At 58.6% G+C, this 15701-nt stretch overlaps 1 protein-coding gene across 2 annotated transcripts in view; it reads left to right on the forward strand.

The window, feature by feature from the left end:
• The first annotated feature begins 2770 nt into the window (after nt 1-2770).
• NTN3 (netrin 3) overlaps nt 2771-15701 on the forward strand; it is a 33077-nt gene continuing 20146 nt past the window's right edge. The window contains exons 1-3 of one of the 2 annotated variants that reach the window (XM_042037492.1): nt 2771-2821; nt 3249-3360; nt 12170-13165. In XM_042037492.1, the coding sequence (XP_041893426.1) occupies nt 12199-13165 (967 nt within the window). In that variant the 5' untranslated portion in view covers nt 2771-2821; nt 3249-3360; nt 12170-12198. Of the gene's footprint in view, nt 2822-3248; nt 3361-12048; nt 13166-15701 lie in introns of those variants that run through there. The other variant, XM_042037491.1, reaches the window with a different exon arrangement.

A 15701-nucleotide genomic window follows, 5' to 3' on the forward strand; every position in this document is an offset into this window, starting at 1 on the left:
ACGGGTGTCTGGGGACTCAGAGGGGTGTCCGGAGGCTCGGGGGTGTCCGGGGCCTCGGGGGGTGTCTGGGGGCTCAGAGGGGTGTTCGGGGGCTCGGGGGGTGTCCGGGGGCTCAGGGGGGTGTCCGGAGGCTCAGAGGGGTGTTCGGGGGCTCAGAGGGGTGTCTGGGGGCTCGGGGGTGTCCGGTGCTGGGTCCAAGCCGCTCTGTGGGCAGAAGGCAATGGCCAAGAGAGTCCTCTGCAGGGCTTTGATCGTGTGCTGCAGGGGGAGGGAAGGGGGGCGAGGTACAGAGGGCAGGAGGGGGCATCAGCCTGGGGGACAGATGGCTCCAGGAAGGCTTTAGAGACCCTTCCAATTCCTAAAGTAGCTCCAACAGAGCTGGAGAGGGACTTTGCAGTGACAGGACAAGGGGGAATGGCTTCCCACTGCCAGAGGGCAGGGTTAGATGGGGTATTGGGAAGGAATTCTTCCCTGTGAGGGTGGTGAGGGCCTGGCACAGGGTGCCCAGACAAGCTGTGGCTGGACTGTCCCTGAAAGTGCTCAAGTTTGAATGGGGGCCTGAGCAATTTGGTCTAGTGAAAGATATCCCTGCTGTGCGATTGGACTGGAGGATCTTTTAAGGTCCCTCCAACCCATTCTACAACTCTGTATCTGCCCCAGCTGACTTGGTGCCGGTGCTTTTGCTCCAACAGCTTGTGGATGTCTGTGTCCTTTCAGCAATCCTTTGTTGACTGGGAGGCCTGGCTGGCACCAAGTGCTGTGCCTTCATGAGGCACAGGGAGCAGGAATGGATACAGAATGGGAGCTTGCAACGGACAGAGCTTCCTGCAGCCAGCGGGGTGACAAACCACACAGCGTGCTTGCCTTCTCCTCCTCCCAGCCCTGACAGATCTGCCCAGGAAGGCAGTGAGCACTGGGTGATGTCAGCATGCTGAGGAACACCAACAGGGTCTCACAGTCTGATTCCTGCCTCAGTGAGTGTTCCATCCCTGCTAATGTCTGTAGCACTCCCATTTGCCAAACCCCGATTCACATCGTTCTCTCAGGCTCTCCATCCTGCAAAGAGGGAACAGGGGAAACAGGGATTCAGGAAACAGCTTCTGTCCATCTCAGCTGGGCTTTCACTGATGTGAGGCCTGTGGACAGCAGTCCCCAAACTTTTCCATACAGTGGCCAGGACTTCTAACATCATGTTTGGGTCACAGGATGGTGGGGGTCCAATGGATGTGAAAACAGCAGCACTGAGGTTGTGATGATGCAGCCCCCCCCAGCTCAGCACCACCCTGGAGCAGCCAGGCCAGGCTGGCTCAGTATCACAGCTCATGTTCATGGTTGTCCTTGTGTTTCCTGGTGAGGAAAAAGCCTTCCGGTCCATCCCTTGGACAATTCCTGCTTTGTGTCACTTTGGGATATTCTAGCCATGCCCCATTGTGCCCTACTGCCTTCATCATCCCAGCCTGTCCCTGGTGCCACCCACACTGTCCTGACAACCCTGGCCCTTGCTCTGCCCTGCAGTCTGATCTGATCCCACGCAAAGCAAACACTGGTCCTGCACTTGCTTCTCATCTGGGATCTGCATTGGGGCTGCTTTTGTGGCTTCTGTCTTGACTGCCCAGCTCTCCAAATGCACAAGTGTCCCTGAGAGAGACAGGGGGGCTACAAGACACCTGTAGCACTGGACTTGGAGCCTTGATGTTCCCCTGCTCATGGCCTGGGTCTCCTCTGTCCTGTCACCTGGTGGCTTTACCCTTGTTTATCCACGTCCCCGCTGCTGGAATAGGGGGAGAAACATGTTTAGTGCAACAAGGCAGAGAGCAGCAAACAGCAATTCCCTTGGGGCTCGCAGCCAGCTGGGGTCTGCTCCTTCAGCGAGCATCTGCCAGCCGGCTGGGAGAGCTGCTCCTGCAACCTGCTGCCCCAGAGCAACAGGATGTGGGTAACCGGGAGTCCCCCGGGAGTGGGGTGATGGTGGGTGGGGGCTTTGAACGTAACGGGTGGGCACTGTGCTGGCACCTTGCCCTTCTTCCCACCTCCGGTGCTGTCTTCAGTCCTCACATCCATTGCAAGGGCTTTTACAAGAGGATGTTCCCCAGGCCAAACTGGCAGATGTGGGGGCTGCAGGGCTGTGAATGCGGCCCCAGTGCAGGAGGGAATCCAGGTCCGGGTTTCCTGCTCTCCTCCACCGCCTCGCACAAACTGATTAAATTAGTTTCACCTTTTTCGTGCCCCGCTCGCAGGTGGCCTGGGGATAGCGGAGCAGCCCCCCGGGACCAGGCCGGAGGCAGCTGTGCTGGGCACGGAAGTGCCCCGCTTCTCTCTCTCCCTACCCAAAAATCAGGGCGACTGTGGTGCAACAGCGCGTGAAAAGTCCCTGCACCACGGGATGGAGCGGAGACTCCAGCCTCCTCCATAAGAGGAGCTGCTCCCTCCTGGTAAATGCCTCATTTGCTTTGCGAAGCAGAGGGAGAATAACCAGCTGCCTTGACCGCGGCACCGCTGAGCCCTCGGCGTGGTGGGCTCCGGCCCGCAGCCACCCGCACTCCGCGGGGATGGACCCGCTGCGGGCCGAGCGAACTCCCGGGATGCGGCGGGGCTGGCCGGGTGGCAGGTGGGACCGCGGCCACCGGGACCCCCGCGGCGCTGGCCGGCGGGAGGGCTCGGGGCGGCCCCGCTTCCCGCCCGGCTCCGGCCCTGCCCGCTGGGCTGCCGGCGGGGCGGAGGGCGGAGGCAGGGCTGGCAGCGGCGGCGGGCGGCGCACACGCACACACCTCCCTGCATGTGATTAAATGGCTCGAAATCTGCTTCTGATTTCCTCGGGGAGGTGACTTTTCCCTTCTTTTCAACCCGGGATTTATTGGAGCCTTTTTACTCCGCGTCCAGGCGGCGGTTGGGGCTCAGTTTCTCCAATTCTTGCTTTTCTTTTCGGTTTGGTTTTTGGTGGTTTTTTTTTTTTTTTTTTAAGGGGTGTTTTTCTTTTCCCTTTCCTCTCCTTTTCGCCCTCCCCTGCCGCCTCCCCCCTCCCTCCCGCAGCCGAAGCAGCCGCGGGCGGTACGGTGGAGCGGGCGGGAGCGCGGCCGGCTGCGGGCACGGCGCTGGGACCCGCCCGCACCGCCGGGAGCAGCGCTCCCGCTTTCCACTATTTCGCTTTATTTTGTCCCCGACGCACAATTCCCTGGAAATTTGTTATCATTGCTTTCCCCCCACCACCCTTTTCTTCACTTTTTTTCCTTTCTTCGTGCTGCGGCCAGCACCGGGAAGGAGCTACCCCTGCCCGCCGTCCGCCCCGCCGCGGCCCCGGCTCCTCTCGCCGCCGCTCCCGGACCTGTCGCCCAGACCGGCCCCGCTACCTGCCCGGCCGCGGTAAGCTGCGCTCCCAACTTCCCGGCGCTCCGGGCTCCCGCTCTCCTCCCCGCCGCTCCCTCCCTCGTTGCTTTTTATTCCTCCCTCTCCCCCCGCACTCACCCTCCCTTTATTTCCCTTTCCATCCTTTCACCGCCGAGAACGGGACGTCCCCGCGGTGGGGCCGCCCGCCCGCCGCCGAGCCCCGCTCCCGTCCCCGGGCAGCTCCGGCCGCCGCCGCTCAGCGCTCCGGCCCGGCTCGGCCCGGCCCGGCTCGCTGCCACCGCCCCGCAGAGCCGGCTCGGGGGTTCTCGGCGCTGTACGGGGCCCCGCAGTGCCGCAGCCCGGCGGAGTCCCGGCCCTGCTCAGTGCGGGTGCGGTGCGGGCAGCGGCGGGAGCCCTGCCAGGCCGAGCCCGCGGTGCCAGCCCCGGCTGACCGGGCACGAGGCACGCACGCCGCTCCCACCGAGGCCCTTCTCCGCCTGTGGAGGGCTCCGCCGCACAAAGCCACCTTGACGGGTGGCATCGCCCTTGTCACCATCCCAGGCTTGGGTCCATCACTGGTCCCTTCCCAGCATGGCTGCCCCAAGAGACCTCCCTGCGGGGTGGCTCAGAGGGTCGGTTCCCTTTGGACACGGCTCCCGTGGGATGTGTTCAGCTCCATTGCGGTTCTGGGGCCAGGCTGGGTGAGACCCTCGGCACCCCCAGCACCCGGCCCTGAGCCACGGCTGGGGTGAGAGCTCTGGCTAGTGAACGTGCGAGCAGGCGGCTTCACGGGAAGAAGGGAAGCTGGGCTGCGTTTGGTGGGTTTGCTTTTGCTTTCCTCTCTTGGAGCTGCTGAAGCCTCATTTCCTCAGAACGCCATCCTACCCACAGCTTCCCTGGCCCACTGGAGAGTGTGTGGGTGGAAATACCTTTCTTGGGATGAGGACTAACTGGTGTGATGGGGACGTGGTTCTTGGCAAGCTGCTGCGTCGCCAAGCACGGTGGGTGAGGAAGGCCCCGTGGGCAGGAGCACGAGCTCCTCTGGCAGTGCAGTGGTCCTGCTGGCTTGATGCTCATCTGGGCAGCACTTGGGCAGGCATACTGCTGTCTCAGGGAGCTCATCCCATGAATGTATGGGATGTAAGCCAGGCTGAGCATCCCCACCTCCATCCGTGCTGTTTGTGTTGGACCTGCAGCCAGGCTGAGACAATACTGAGCGTAGACCTGGATGTGCACATCCTGCATGGCTGGAAATGCCACAGATCCTTCTTCCCTGGCCAACTTTGCTGTTGCCCGTCTCTCAGAGCCAGGAGAGGCTAGAGCCGTCTGTAACTGGAACTGGTGGAGAGGGATGTGGCTTCAGCTGTGTGCTGGAAACACCCTCCAAGGTGTTTGGATGGATGGAGGGCAACTTTTTTTCTCTTTTTCTGCAATATCCCATTTACAAAACAGAGGGAGCTGCTGTGCTGTTCTGACACCTGTTTGGAGCGGGCTGATGAGGGGACAAGAGATCCAGCAGTCCCAGAGCAGGGTGGGCTGCAAGGATCCCAACACCCCTTCCTCTTCCACCTGTGTGTGGAAGGAAGGTAAGTCCCTGCAGAGAAGAGGGCAGGTGTAATGCCAGGTTGGGAGGGAGCTGATGTGTGACTGCAGGCTCTGGAAGAGAGAAGCCTGGCCTAGGGAAGCAGCTGAGTGCAAGATGCTCACCACAAATGCAAGGTGCTAGGCGTCGAGGCTGAGGAGCGTTTCCTCTGCTCTCTGAACACCAGAACGATGGTGTCTTCAGTCTGCATTGGACAGAATGGAGGTCCCACCTTGGCTGGCTGCTGGCAGAGGTGTGACTCCGAGAGAGGGTTTCCCCAGGCCTGAAGAAGGAGGGGAGCATCAATGCACACCTTGGGGCGTGTGCTGAGATGTCTTCAGTAGGGAAGCAGCCCACCGTGTCAAGGGTGTTGAGGCAGCACCTCTGCCCCATTCCCCCACCCTGGTTAGTCAGGCCCTGCTCCATAAGGAAGCAATTATTTTGTGCCCCTTCGAGCCCCTCCCTGAGCCTGCGCAGGACACTTGTGCTCGGTATGGAAACGCGACAGATTTTCCATATTCCGCTTTGCCCCGTGATGTTTAAAAACGTACGTGACAGCTTCTTCCTAATGCTGCAGGCTTGGCTGGCACTCAAGCAATAACAGACTGTGGGACACCAGGGGCATGAAATATCGTACCAATAGCCAGAGTGGGGGTAAAAAAAATGAGATGTCAAAGTGCAGTGTGTTTCCAGCCTGTTGTTGTGAGCCATCCTCTGCCCGATGTGAGAGATCTTTCAAAGCCGGCCAAATGTTGTCATCTCTGAATACCATTTTAAATATTCATCCAGACTATTTTCAACATCTGTGCCCGGCATGTTGTGAAAATGCAATGAGGGATGTTATGGAAACCAGACCACTTTATTCTCATATGGAGTAGATAGGGGTGGAAGCAATGAGGACTTCTGGACTGGAACTGTGAGTCCCTTGCATCCACTGGGAGTAGTGGGAGGAAAACCCTCTGCACCTTGAGGGATGCTGCTGAGACCACGCAATAGAGCCAAGCACTGTGGTAGAAATGCACAAAGGGGTTCAGGAGACTGAGGTGGGGTTAGAGTCGGGTAAAACAATGAACTGGTCAAGATGCAGTAGAGGTTAATAAATCGGGCAGAAAAAAAATCATAGAACACCCCGAGTTTGAAGGGAACCACAAGGACCATCGAGTGCAAACACATCCAGGCAGTGCTTGCTTGCCCTGCTCCAAATGCCTCCTTGAGCTGCTGCTGCATTGGAAGCTTTAGGAGATCTCCAGTTTGCACTAGCTGGGAGACACAAGAGCGCTGCAGCAAAATGGATTCAGGTCTGCCTCACATGGGTGATACTATGCTGAAGTCTCCTCTCCCGGGAGCGGGGCCACCTCCGCCCAGGGCCAGTGGTGATAGGAGTGGGCACGGGGGGCCCAGCAGGACACTCATGCTGGGTGTTGGTCTCTCCTTCCTGTGGTCAGCGTGGCTTATGAGTTACTGAAACTGGTGAGCAGGGATGTGTCCGAGCATCCTGCATTTGACAGCTCCATGTAGTAGAGTAGCCTGGGGACTGTTTGCTTTATGGTGGATTTATTTTTTCTTTTATTTTTTGGTTGTTTTCGATAACCTTGGAAATCTGGGCTCCGTTTCTGCCTTTTGTAACATCAGGCTGCGACTAATTCAAGCCAGGCCAGATCCTGACCACAGGTATGCCAGTGTAAATTTGAATGGAGTTGCTTACGTCTTGGTTTGGCCCGGTGTGAATGGAGTTACTTCGGGCTGATGCCAAAGCACTGAGGTCAGAATCTGGCCCATCCTTTCCTGTGTGCAGTGTAATTTGTACGCGTCTCCTGGCACCACCGGGGGATCGGATGGCTTGTGTAATTCTGGCTCCGACCTGCCAAGAGTGCATTGCAATATCCATCACCTGCAGTGCCTGCTGCAGGAAGATGCTGCTGTGTAATTGCCCCCCTGAGCTGTGCGTGCAGGGGGCTGAGAGCCCAAGGGGCTGCGTGGAGTGGGCAGCCCTGCGGATGTGGGGCCGTAAGCACTCAGAAGCTTCTGATACTTAAATATCAGGAGAAATGAGGAAGCTTGTAAAGGAAAGTGAGGCATCTCCTCTGTGCCATTAGCCATGTCCCAAGTGGGCACCGGTTGCTCCATTAGCGGCTGGGAAGGCGATTAGCACTCCCAGCCACACCGCATCCCTCCAGCCCCTCCCAGCGCACGCTCCCTCCCTCTGGAAAGCTGAGCCGGACCAGTACCTTGGCTCTGTGGAGTTTTTCCTTTCACTTTAAATACTTCTCGGCTGTGTTTTTATATCCCAGAAACACATGGAATGATTTATCCATGGCCGGAGCAGAGTTTGGGCCTGATTCTGTTTGTTGGGTGGAGGAATTAAGCTTCCCCCAGCTGGCATCGGCATGGTGGGAGAGGGACCTGGGTATCCAGGGATGCTGGCAGCCTCCCAGGATGGATCTTGTTCATAGGCTGGGGCAGAGCTGCAGGGGTTTTGCTCCCACAGCATGTATGGCAAGGGAGTGCAGATGCCCTCGCTACAAAGGGCCTGTAACAAGGTGAAAATGTGCAGGTTGTAGTAGCAGATATACCCTGGTTAAGGGATATGTTCTGGTCACTTGTGCCTGGTTTCAGCTTCTCTGAGCACATCATTCCTGTTCTGCTTTGGGTCCTGTCCCACCTCCCCCCCCCCCCAGTGGCTTCCTTCTCAGAGGGCATCTGAGGTGCTGGTGGGCTTTACTGGGGATGACACAGTTCAGGAACGAGCAGTCCTCCTGGACCAGTCTTAGCAAAGAGTCTTTGTTGTTGGTCCCCCTCAAGTACTCAGGTTCTTTGGTCCTTGCCCAGGAATCTCTGCCTCCTGATCCATGGCTTTTGCTGTGCGTATTTGTACCCCATGTGGGTGGGTGGCTCCGTCCCTGCCCCACGCTGGCACCCAGGACCTTATCTCTGTGCACAGGGCGATGCAGCACCTCACGGCAACCAGCCGTTCCCATCTCAACCAGTTCCAAGTAAGGCCACGTCTTTTCTTCGAGTGAGGCAAGTCCCCCCCACACCCTGCTGTCCTGGCCTGGAGGAGAAACGCTGCTGGCTGCACCATGGCAGCAGCACTGGTGCAGGGGCACCAGCCTGGGGGAGCAGCACAGGTCCCTGGCAGGAGGGCAGCACCATTCCCCTGTCGTTCCTTGGGCTTTTCCCCTCCCCTTCCAGGGCAGTGCTGGCTGCTCAGCTTTAGCCACCACCTGCCCTCTAAGCCCACATTTTTCCAACAGCAAAGCACCACTCGTGCCTTCCCCTCCACTTTAATTAGAGAAGGCTGCTCCTGTGCTGCAAAGGTCCTGGGATCAAATCTGGTTAATAACCCGCTTCCCTCCCTGCCCTGTGTTGTTCCACCTAATCCTGTAATTACTTCAGCAAAGTTGCTGTGGCCCTGACTGCCAGGTGGTGATCCTGGGCCTGCTGCAGGCGCCAGCATCCACGTTGTGGGAAGCTTGCTCTCCTTGCCCTGCCTCACCTGCTGCACTTGCCTCATCCATTCGATTTTGGGGACCAAGCACCTACCCGATGGCTCAGCAGCGGGAGACCTGGAGCTCCAGGCGCACATCTGCACCCAGCATCACCCTCGGTAGCACTGCCTCCTGGAAAGACGATGGAAAAGGAGCCCATGGTGAGCTGGAGCATCGCCCTGACAAATCTCCCACAAGGCAGGGAAACACTGCTGGTCGCTCTGGGAAGCGTGTGGTTGTAGAGAGAAGGGGTGTGGAGGTGTTGGATGTGGAAGCTAATTTTTTTTTTAAAGCACTTCTGAAGCGCTCCGGCGGCATGACTTCCTTCCAAGCCGCACGGCTGTTAGCATTCCCGGAGTGGAGGAGTGAGGAAATCGCCCACCTCAAAAATGCAGCCGCTTCTGGGGAGGAGCTGGGAGGGCGGCCGCTTCCTCGGGAAGGGTGAGCCCCGCCGCCGCATGCCCCCGGGCCACGGGTGCTGGCAGCCACCCGAGAGCCTCGCTGGGGACACCTTCGGGATGCTCACATCTCTCCTCATGCCAGACCCAGGAGCGTGCTGGGCTGGATTCGGCACCCAGGGCTCATCCCAATTCTCTCTGCTTAGTCAGCAATGTCTCCATTTGATCTGAACCGGGGGCAGCAAAGATGGGAAGTGGAAAGGGGGGGGCAGATGGGGGCCAGGGAGAGAAATACCCACTCCCAGGCCTCTCTGGCAGCTTGCCGGCAGTCCCGGGGTCATGCTGAATATGCATAAAAGGGAGAAGATTGCAGCTTGCCCTCCTCTCCAATACGGAGGTGAGGCCCACGGAGACCACTGGCCCCAGCTCTCTTTCAGTGGGATAATGGGGTGAGCTGAGCACAGAGCGTGCGTGCCTGTGTGTGGTCCTGCAGATGATAATGATTTCCACTCATGCCCTGCCTCCGCAGCCTGATGTGCTGCTGGGCAAACGTTGGCTCTCCGATGGCTGCTCCCCAGCAGCAGAGCCACCAAAACTTTGGCACTGAATCTCAGGGACTTGTGCCTTGGTAAGGCTGGCAGGAGGGACAAAGCTTCCCTTGGGGGCAGGGAGGGTGTGCAGGAGATGCTCACGCCCCCGTGTAGGCCTAAACCAGTAGTAACCTGGTCCTGGGTCCTAGACCTGCTGCTCCAGTGCCCGTAACAGCTTCACCTGTGGCCTCTCCTCTGGCTACCAGAGACGCTGCTGCTGTTACTTTCCCCTGGGCAAGGGTTTCCCCACACCTTTATGTCTTACCAGACAGGAAATTAAAAGGCCTTTGCTTGAGCATGTCCCTACTCCTGTCACCTTGGTGCCACACAGCAGAGAGGGGTGGAGGAGACCCTTTGTTGGCACGGTTTAGTAGATGCCCTGCTCCATACAGCCTGATTCTCCCTGGGGTGGATGGATGCAGCTGCTGAGGACCCCTGGGGGTTTCTCCTCTCTCCTCCTGGTGCAGAGGTTTTCCCACAGGGTTGTCTCCCTGCTAGTGCTGCCCTGTGGGTGGTGGGATGGGAGGTGATGGCTGCAGCACCTGATTGTGTGCCATCTGTGGGATGTGCAGTGGCAGGGGGACAATGACAGGGAGAGGGCTGGCAGCACCACAGGGCCAAAGGTGCTGTGCTGGCTTCTGCAAGTACCTGCACAGCCGGGTCTTGCTGGTCATTGAGAGGGGTCCATCAGCACCTTGCAGCCCCTTTGCTGGGTGGGAATACAGGAGCAGGGCTCTGCCAGTGGGCTGGCAGGGGCTCGTGCCCACTGTGCACTGCTCAGCACCAGGCAGGGGCTGGGGATCACCCTGTCAGGATTGTGTTGGGGGATTAACCAGCTGCAGCCTCTGCTCAACAAGCAGATGCAGGGATCTGGCAGCAGCCATGGCTTCATCTCCTGCCCAGGAGGCAGCTGCTGCAGTGGGGCTGGGAGTCCCAGTGGGGCCCTGTGGGCTGCCTGCGGTGGGGGATGCTCTTCACTGCCTGGTGCCCGTGGCATGGCACTGCCTCTGCATCCCTGCAGTCTCTAGCCTTGCAGCCACACTCCTCAAGTAGCGGGTTCTCGATGCTCTGGGCACTCCAGGGACAGAATCCTGTGTCTTGCTGGCAGTCAAGTCACCAAGCCACTGGCTGATGCGTCCCCAAAAGGCTCTGCAGCACTGTGGTAAAGCTGGAACTGTGCTGCTGGGGCAATGCATGGATCACCAAGGGAACTGCCAAATTTTCACATCTTTTTCCACCAGCAGAGGATTAAGCAGTGAGGAAACAGCACAGAAGTGGCAAGGGCAGGTTTTGCCCTGGAGGAGATGTGCCAGGATGGGCTGAGGCCCCTGTCCCTGTTGCTCCTGTGGCAGGCACAGGCTGTGGCTGCTGGGCTGACCATGGCTGGGCAGGGAGGAGCTTCCCCTCATTAGTGGTTTGGCAGCCTGGAGAGGCAGCTTTCTTCCACAGTCACGGCTCCTTTTCCTTTGCAAAATGGAATAACAAACCAAAAACAAGGTCCTGGATCATTGAAATGGGCTGTTCCTTGGAGCCTCCTTTGGCCTGAGTGGGCAGCTGGACAGGCAGGAGTGGCACTGGGGCTGGAGCTGGGGATACTGGGCTGGGTCATGCAGGGCTTCACTCCTCAGAGAGAAACACAAGACATCTGGTAAGGATTTACTAGTGGGAGAGGGGATGATCGGGGGATCCCCTCCTCCTGCCTGCTCATGGCGTTGGGCTGGTTGAGGCTGGACAACTTGGCTTTGGCTCAGCACAAGCCATGGGATGGCAGGGCTGATGCCACCCACCCATCCAGGAGGCTCAGGGGTCTGCTCTGGTAAGAATGGGACATGGCCCATCTGCATTGTGTGGGAGGTCCTTCACGCAGTCCGAGCCAGCAGGAGGGAACGTGACCTCCAGACCTCTTCCACTCTTCAAGCCAGTAACTCAGGAGATGGGCCACATCCCCTGGGAGCCACTAAGCTCCCTGGCCCTGTGCTGCAGCTGCTGGCAGAGGAGCCCGGCCAGGTCCTGCATTTGGTTCTGGCCTTTCCCCCAGTCAACAAAGACACCAGACCCAGACCTGGATTTCTTGGGGGTGAGGCCAGAATAACTCCCTTTTCTACTGGGTAGTGTGGCAAAGGAATTTGGAGGCGATCCAGCCCCTGGCTTGGAAAAGCCACTGTGCCCACAGCCAGCAAGAAAAGTGGTGCTGTGCTCAGGAGCCCCGGGTCTTCATCTCAACAAGCTCCTGCCTCTTGCACAATGTGCCTTCAAGGCGTTTTTGCTTCTGTCTGTTTGTCCTGCTCTGTCAGGAGCTATTTTGTGCCACAGGTGGATCACTTGGGGTTTGCAGCTCCTGTTGCATCCAAAAGATCTCCCCTCGCTCTTCCCCACCACCAGCCCTTGTCAGCCATGCAGTGACAGAGCCTCTGAGCTGTGTGTGACAGCCAGGGCTGCTGGCAGGCAGGAACATTCCTGTCACCCCAGGACAGTTTGTAAGAGGCCAGGGAAGGGCTGTACCCTGATTTCAACCTCCTCCATCCAGAGCTCAGGTCCTTTTCCCATTTCCATGGTATTTCAGTCCTGCTGATGAGCGGTGAGGGATTGGTGTGGAAGAGGCAACACGAAGTAATTGCCTCCCTGCCCTGCTCCCAGGACACTGCATCAGTGGATATGGGGTGGAAAGATGGGTACAGGTGATGGGCCAGACATGGGGGAGTTTCCCATCCCTTCCCAGCCCTCCCAACATGGGTGGTGCTGTGGCCATGACACTGCTGGTGCCACTCACTCTTGTTCTTCCTCCAGGGAGGAGCCACTTCCCTCTCCCCAGAAGGATGGAGGTCCTGCAGCTCCTGCGCCTGTTCCTCACCACTGCCATGCTGGGCCTGTCCCAGACAGTGAACCCCTTCGTGGCCCAGCAGACCCCCCCAGACCCTTGCTACGATGAGAGCGGTGCTCCTCGACGCTGCATCCCTGAATTTGTCAACGCTGCCTTTGGGAAGGAGGTTCAAGCCTCCAGCACGTGCGGGAAGCCCCCAACTCGGCACTGCAACGCCTCGGACCCCCGCCGAGCCCACCCACCTGCCTACCTGACTGACCTCAACACTGCCTCCAACATGACCTGTTGGCGCTCGGAAACCCTCCACCACTCACCTCAGAACGTCACCCTCACCCTCTCCCTTGGCAAGAAGTTTGAGGTGGTCTACGTCAGCCTCCAGTTCTGCTCACCCCGGCCCGAGTCCACCGCCATCCTCAAGTCCATGGACTACGGCAAGACCTGGGTGCCCTACCAGTACTACTCCTCCCAGTGCCGCAAGATCTACGGCAAGCCCAGCAAAGCCACCGTCACCAAGCAGAACGAGCAGGAGGCCCTGTGCACCGACGGCCTCACCGACCTCTACCCACTCACCGGGGGGCTCATCGCCTTCAGCACCCTCGACGGGCGACCCTCAGCCCAGGACTTTGACAGCAGCCCCGTGCTCCAGGACTGGGTGACGGCCACCGACATCCGCGTGGTGTTCAGCCGCCCGCATCTCTTCCGTGACCTGGGCAGCCGGGACCCCGGCGAGGAGGAGGGGGGCACCGGCTCCACCCCCTACTACTACGCGGTGGGGGAGCTGCAGGTCGGCGGGCGCTGCAAGTGCAACGGGCACGCGGCGCGCTGCGTCAAGGACAAGGAGCAGAAGCTGGTGTGCGACTGTAAGCACAACACGGAGGGACCCGAGTGTGACCGCTGCAAGCCTTTCCACTACGACCGGCCCTGGCAGCGCGCCAGCGCCAGAGAGGCCAACGAGTGTCTGGGTAAGGCGTTTTTAAACATCTTTGTTTTCTGCAGCTGAAATGCTAAAACGGGTCATCAGGGTAGGAAGCGATGGGTGCTGAGCCAAAGCAGTGGGATGTGCTTGTCCAGAGATGCTGGGGAGCATCCTCTGTGCTGGAGGATTGGAAAAGGCTCAACCATCTACCCTGTCTCTGCTGCAGGTGTCCTGTAAGAGATGCAGTGGTTCAGCCATGAGCCAAAGCACCAAAAACCCTCCCAAAAAGCACTGGTGTCTACCAGCCAGTCAGCAAACCTCAATGTGGGATGCCCAGCTGGGATTGTTTCCCTTGGGCAGCAAACCAGCTGTCCGTGGGCCGGAGGGGCAACCACAGCAGTCCCCTGGGAGATGTGCTTGGGGACAGGGAGCAGGCAGAAAAACCTGGCAGAGGTTGCAGAAATATCCCAATTCAACATTTCATCCTTCATGTTCAGTCTGTGTGGTGGTTTTGTCTGTCTTTGCAAAGGTTTCCATAAGCTAAAAATGTTGTCACCAAAATGAAACCAAAATTTCCAAAACATCAAACTGCTACTACTTGGCTGTCCTGCTCATGAATCTTTGTGGTATTTTGGTGGAGACTTTTGCCTTTTGTGCTGGTTTGGGATGGGGCTGGGGGATGCCAGAGCCCTGTGAAGGTCTGGGGAGGGAGGAACAGCCTTTCCCTTCTCCTGGACCGGAGCCCGGGTCTCAGGGGGTGGCAGGAGGATGGCGACAAGGGAAAGCTGTACCATTAATCAGCCTCTGAAAGGCTCAGTGGATGTGCCAGAGGTCAGAAGGACTTGTTAGTATTTGTGATCGATGTCTTGTTGAGAACCCAGATGTCCGCTTCAATATATACATGTTACAGCGGATTTCTTCTAAGAATGGCTAAAAAGGCAGTGGATTCAAAGCAAGTGCTGGAGCTGATGCTTTAAGCCACCTCGTGCCCTGTGGGAATGCGTCAGCCCTTGTGTTTTTCCACTTGTTCCAGAAAGATGAGTTTTGGAGCTCAGAAAAAACCCTCCACCTTGCACCCTCCCAGGGCTGCTGCAGGTCGCGCAGGGGAGGCCTCCAGCAGGTGCGTGAGCCCACGGAAACTCCCAGGACACAAGGCGACCTCACCCCGCTGGCTGCCCCCCTTGTGGCCCCGCTCTGCACCTGCCTCACTGCCACGTCCTCCAGTAAAGCAGCACAACAGCAGTGGAGGGGGCTCTGCTGGCACAAAAGGGGTTAAACCAGAGGAGGCTCATTTTTGAGGCGCATCTGCAGGTTTTCTGTCCATCTCGTCCAGGGCGGGGTGAGACTCCCTTGCTCTGAGCATCCTGCCCCCAGCTGCGTCACCCTTTTGGCAGATGGAGCTGAAAAGATAAACGAGGGAGGGAAGCGGAGGCGGGGCCGCAGCGCCATCCCTTCAAGCCCCCCCGACAGCCCCACACACAAAGACCCTTCCCCGAGCTGCGTGTGAAAGTAGTTTTTTCCTGTTGATTCGCTCCCCTTCTTTCTCCTTTTCCCCTCTCGGGCTTTGTGCCCTCTCTGAAGGGACCTGAAAGAGCTTCTCCATCACCCGCCTTCGAAGGGCTTAGCGGCTGAAAGCTGGATTAGCTCCCCGAGCCTTCCCCTCTGTGCCTTTCAACAATGACATCTCCCCAGCCAGCACGAACAGACGCAGCAATTAGCACCAATTAAAAGGAGAGGCTGCCCGGGAAGTTCCCTTTGCTCAGCCTGGGGGCTGCGGGGTTTCGGACTCTGTCCTGTGGTCAGACAGCGGTGATGCTGGCTCGTGGTGGTGGATGGCAGGCGTGGATGGCAGGCGTGGCTGGCAGTGGGGAGGAAGAGGAGGAGAGTGGGTGGGTGCAGGAGCTTGGCAGCTCAGTGACAGCCCAGGGGCAGGGTGGGGGACCGCAGCACCCTGAAAGGCAGTGAGCACGGATCTGTGGGGCTGGTACAGCTTCAGGTCGTGTTGGGATATGTCAGCTCTTGGCTCTGTGCTCCCCAGCACTCTGCATGGGGGTTTGACCCAGTCCAGTGCACGGGAGTCTCTGCCTGCTCCAGCATGGGGACAAACTGATGTCCTGCAGCATGGCACGATGCTGGGACATCCATCCATGCAGCTGGAGGTGAGGACAAACATTTGTTGTTTCACCAGAGTTTTTGCCTCTGGGAAATGCACAGGTGAAACAGCCAAGTGCTACCTGGGCCCTGAGCATTGGCACAGGGCACAGCCCCACCGTGGCTGCCATAGGGCGACTGTGGCCTCTCTGTGCTGCACTGAGGGGGTCCGTGTGAGTTTGGCAAGCAGGGAGGTTTGGGGCTGTCGCAGCCAGGACAGTGACTGGATTTGCCAAGCTGCTGGCTTGGCAAGAGGGTACGGTGCCAGCTTTGTGCCACACAGAGCATGGGCCCGTGCCTGGTGGTTGCAGGCCATCAGTCCACAGGCCCAGGAGGCTCTTCTGACACCCCATCGGGGCTGCATGTCCCACAAGCAGCATCCGGTATTGGGATGCCCTGTGTGTCCTCTGGTGTGTCCAGGGCAGGGAAGA

The sequence above is a fragment of the Corvus kubaryi genome, unplaced genomic scaffold, assembly GCF_017639235.1.
Source record: "Corvus kubaryi isolate FWS band 111438036 unplaced genomic scaffold, C.kubaryi_AGA036_p1.0 37387, whole genome shotgun sequence".
NCBI lineage: Eukaryota > Metazoa > Chordata > Aves > Passeriformes > Corvidae > Corvus > Corvus kubaryi.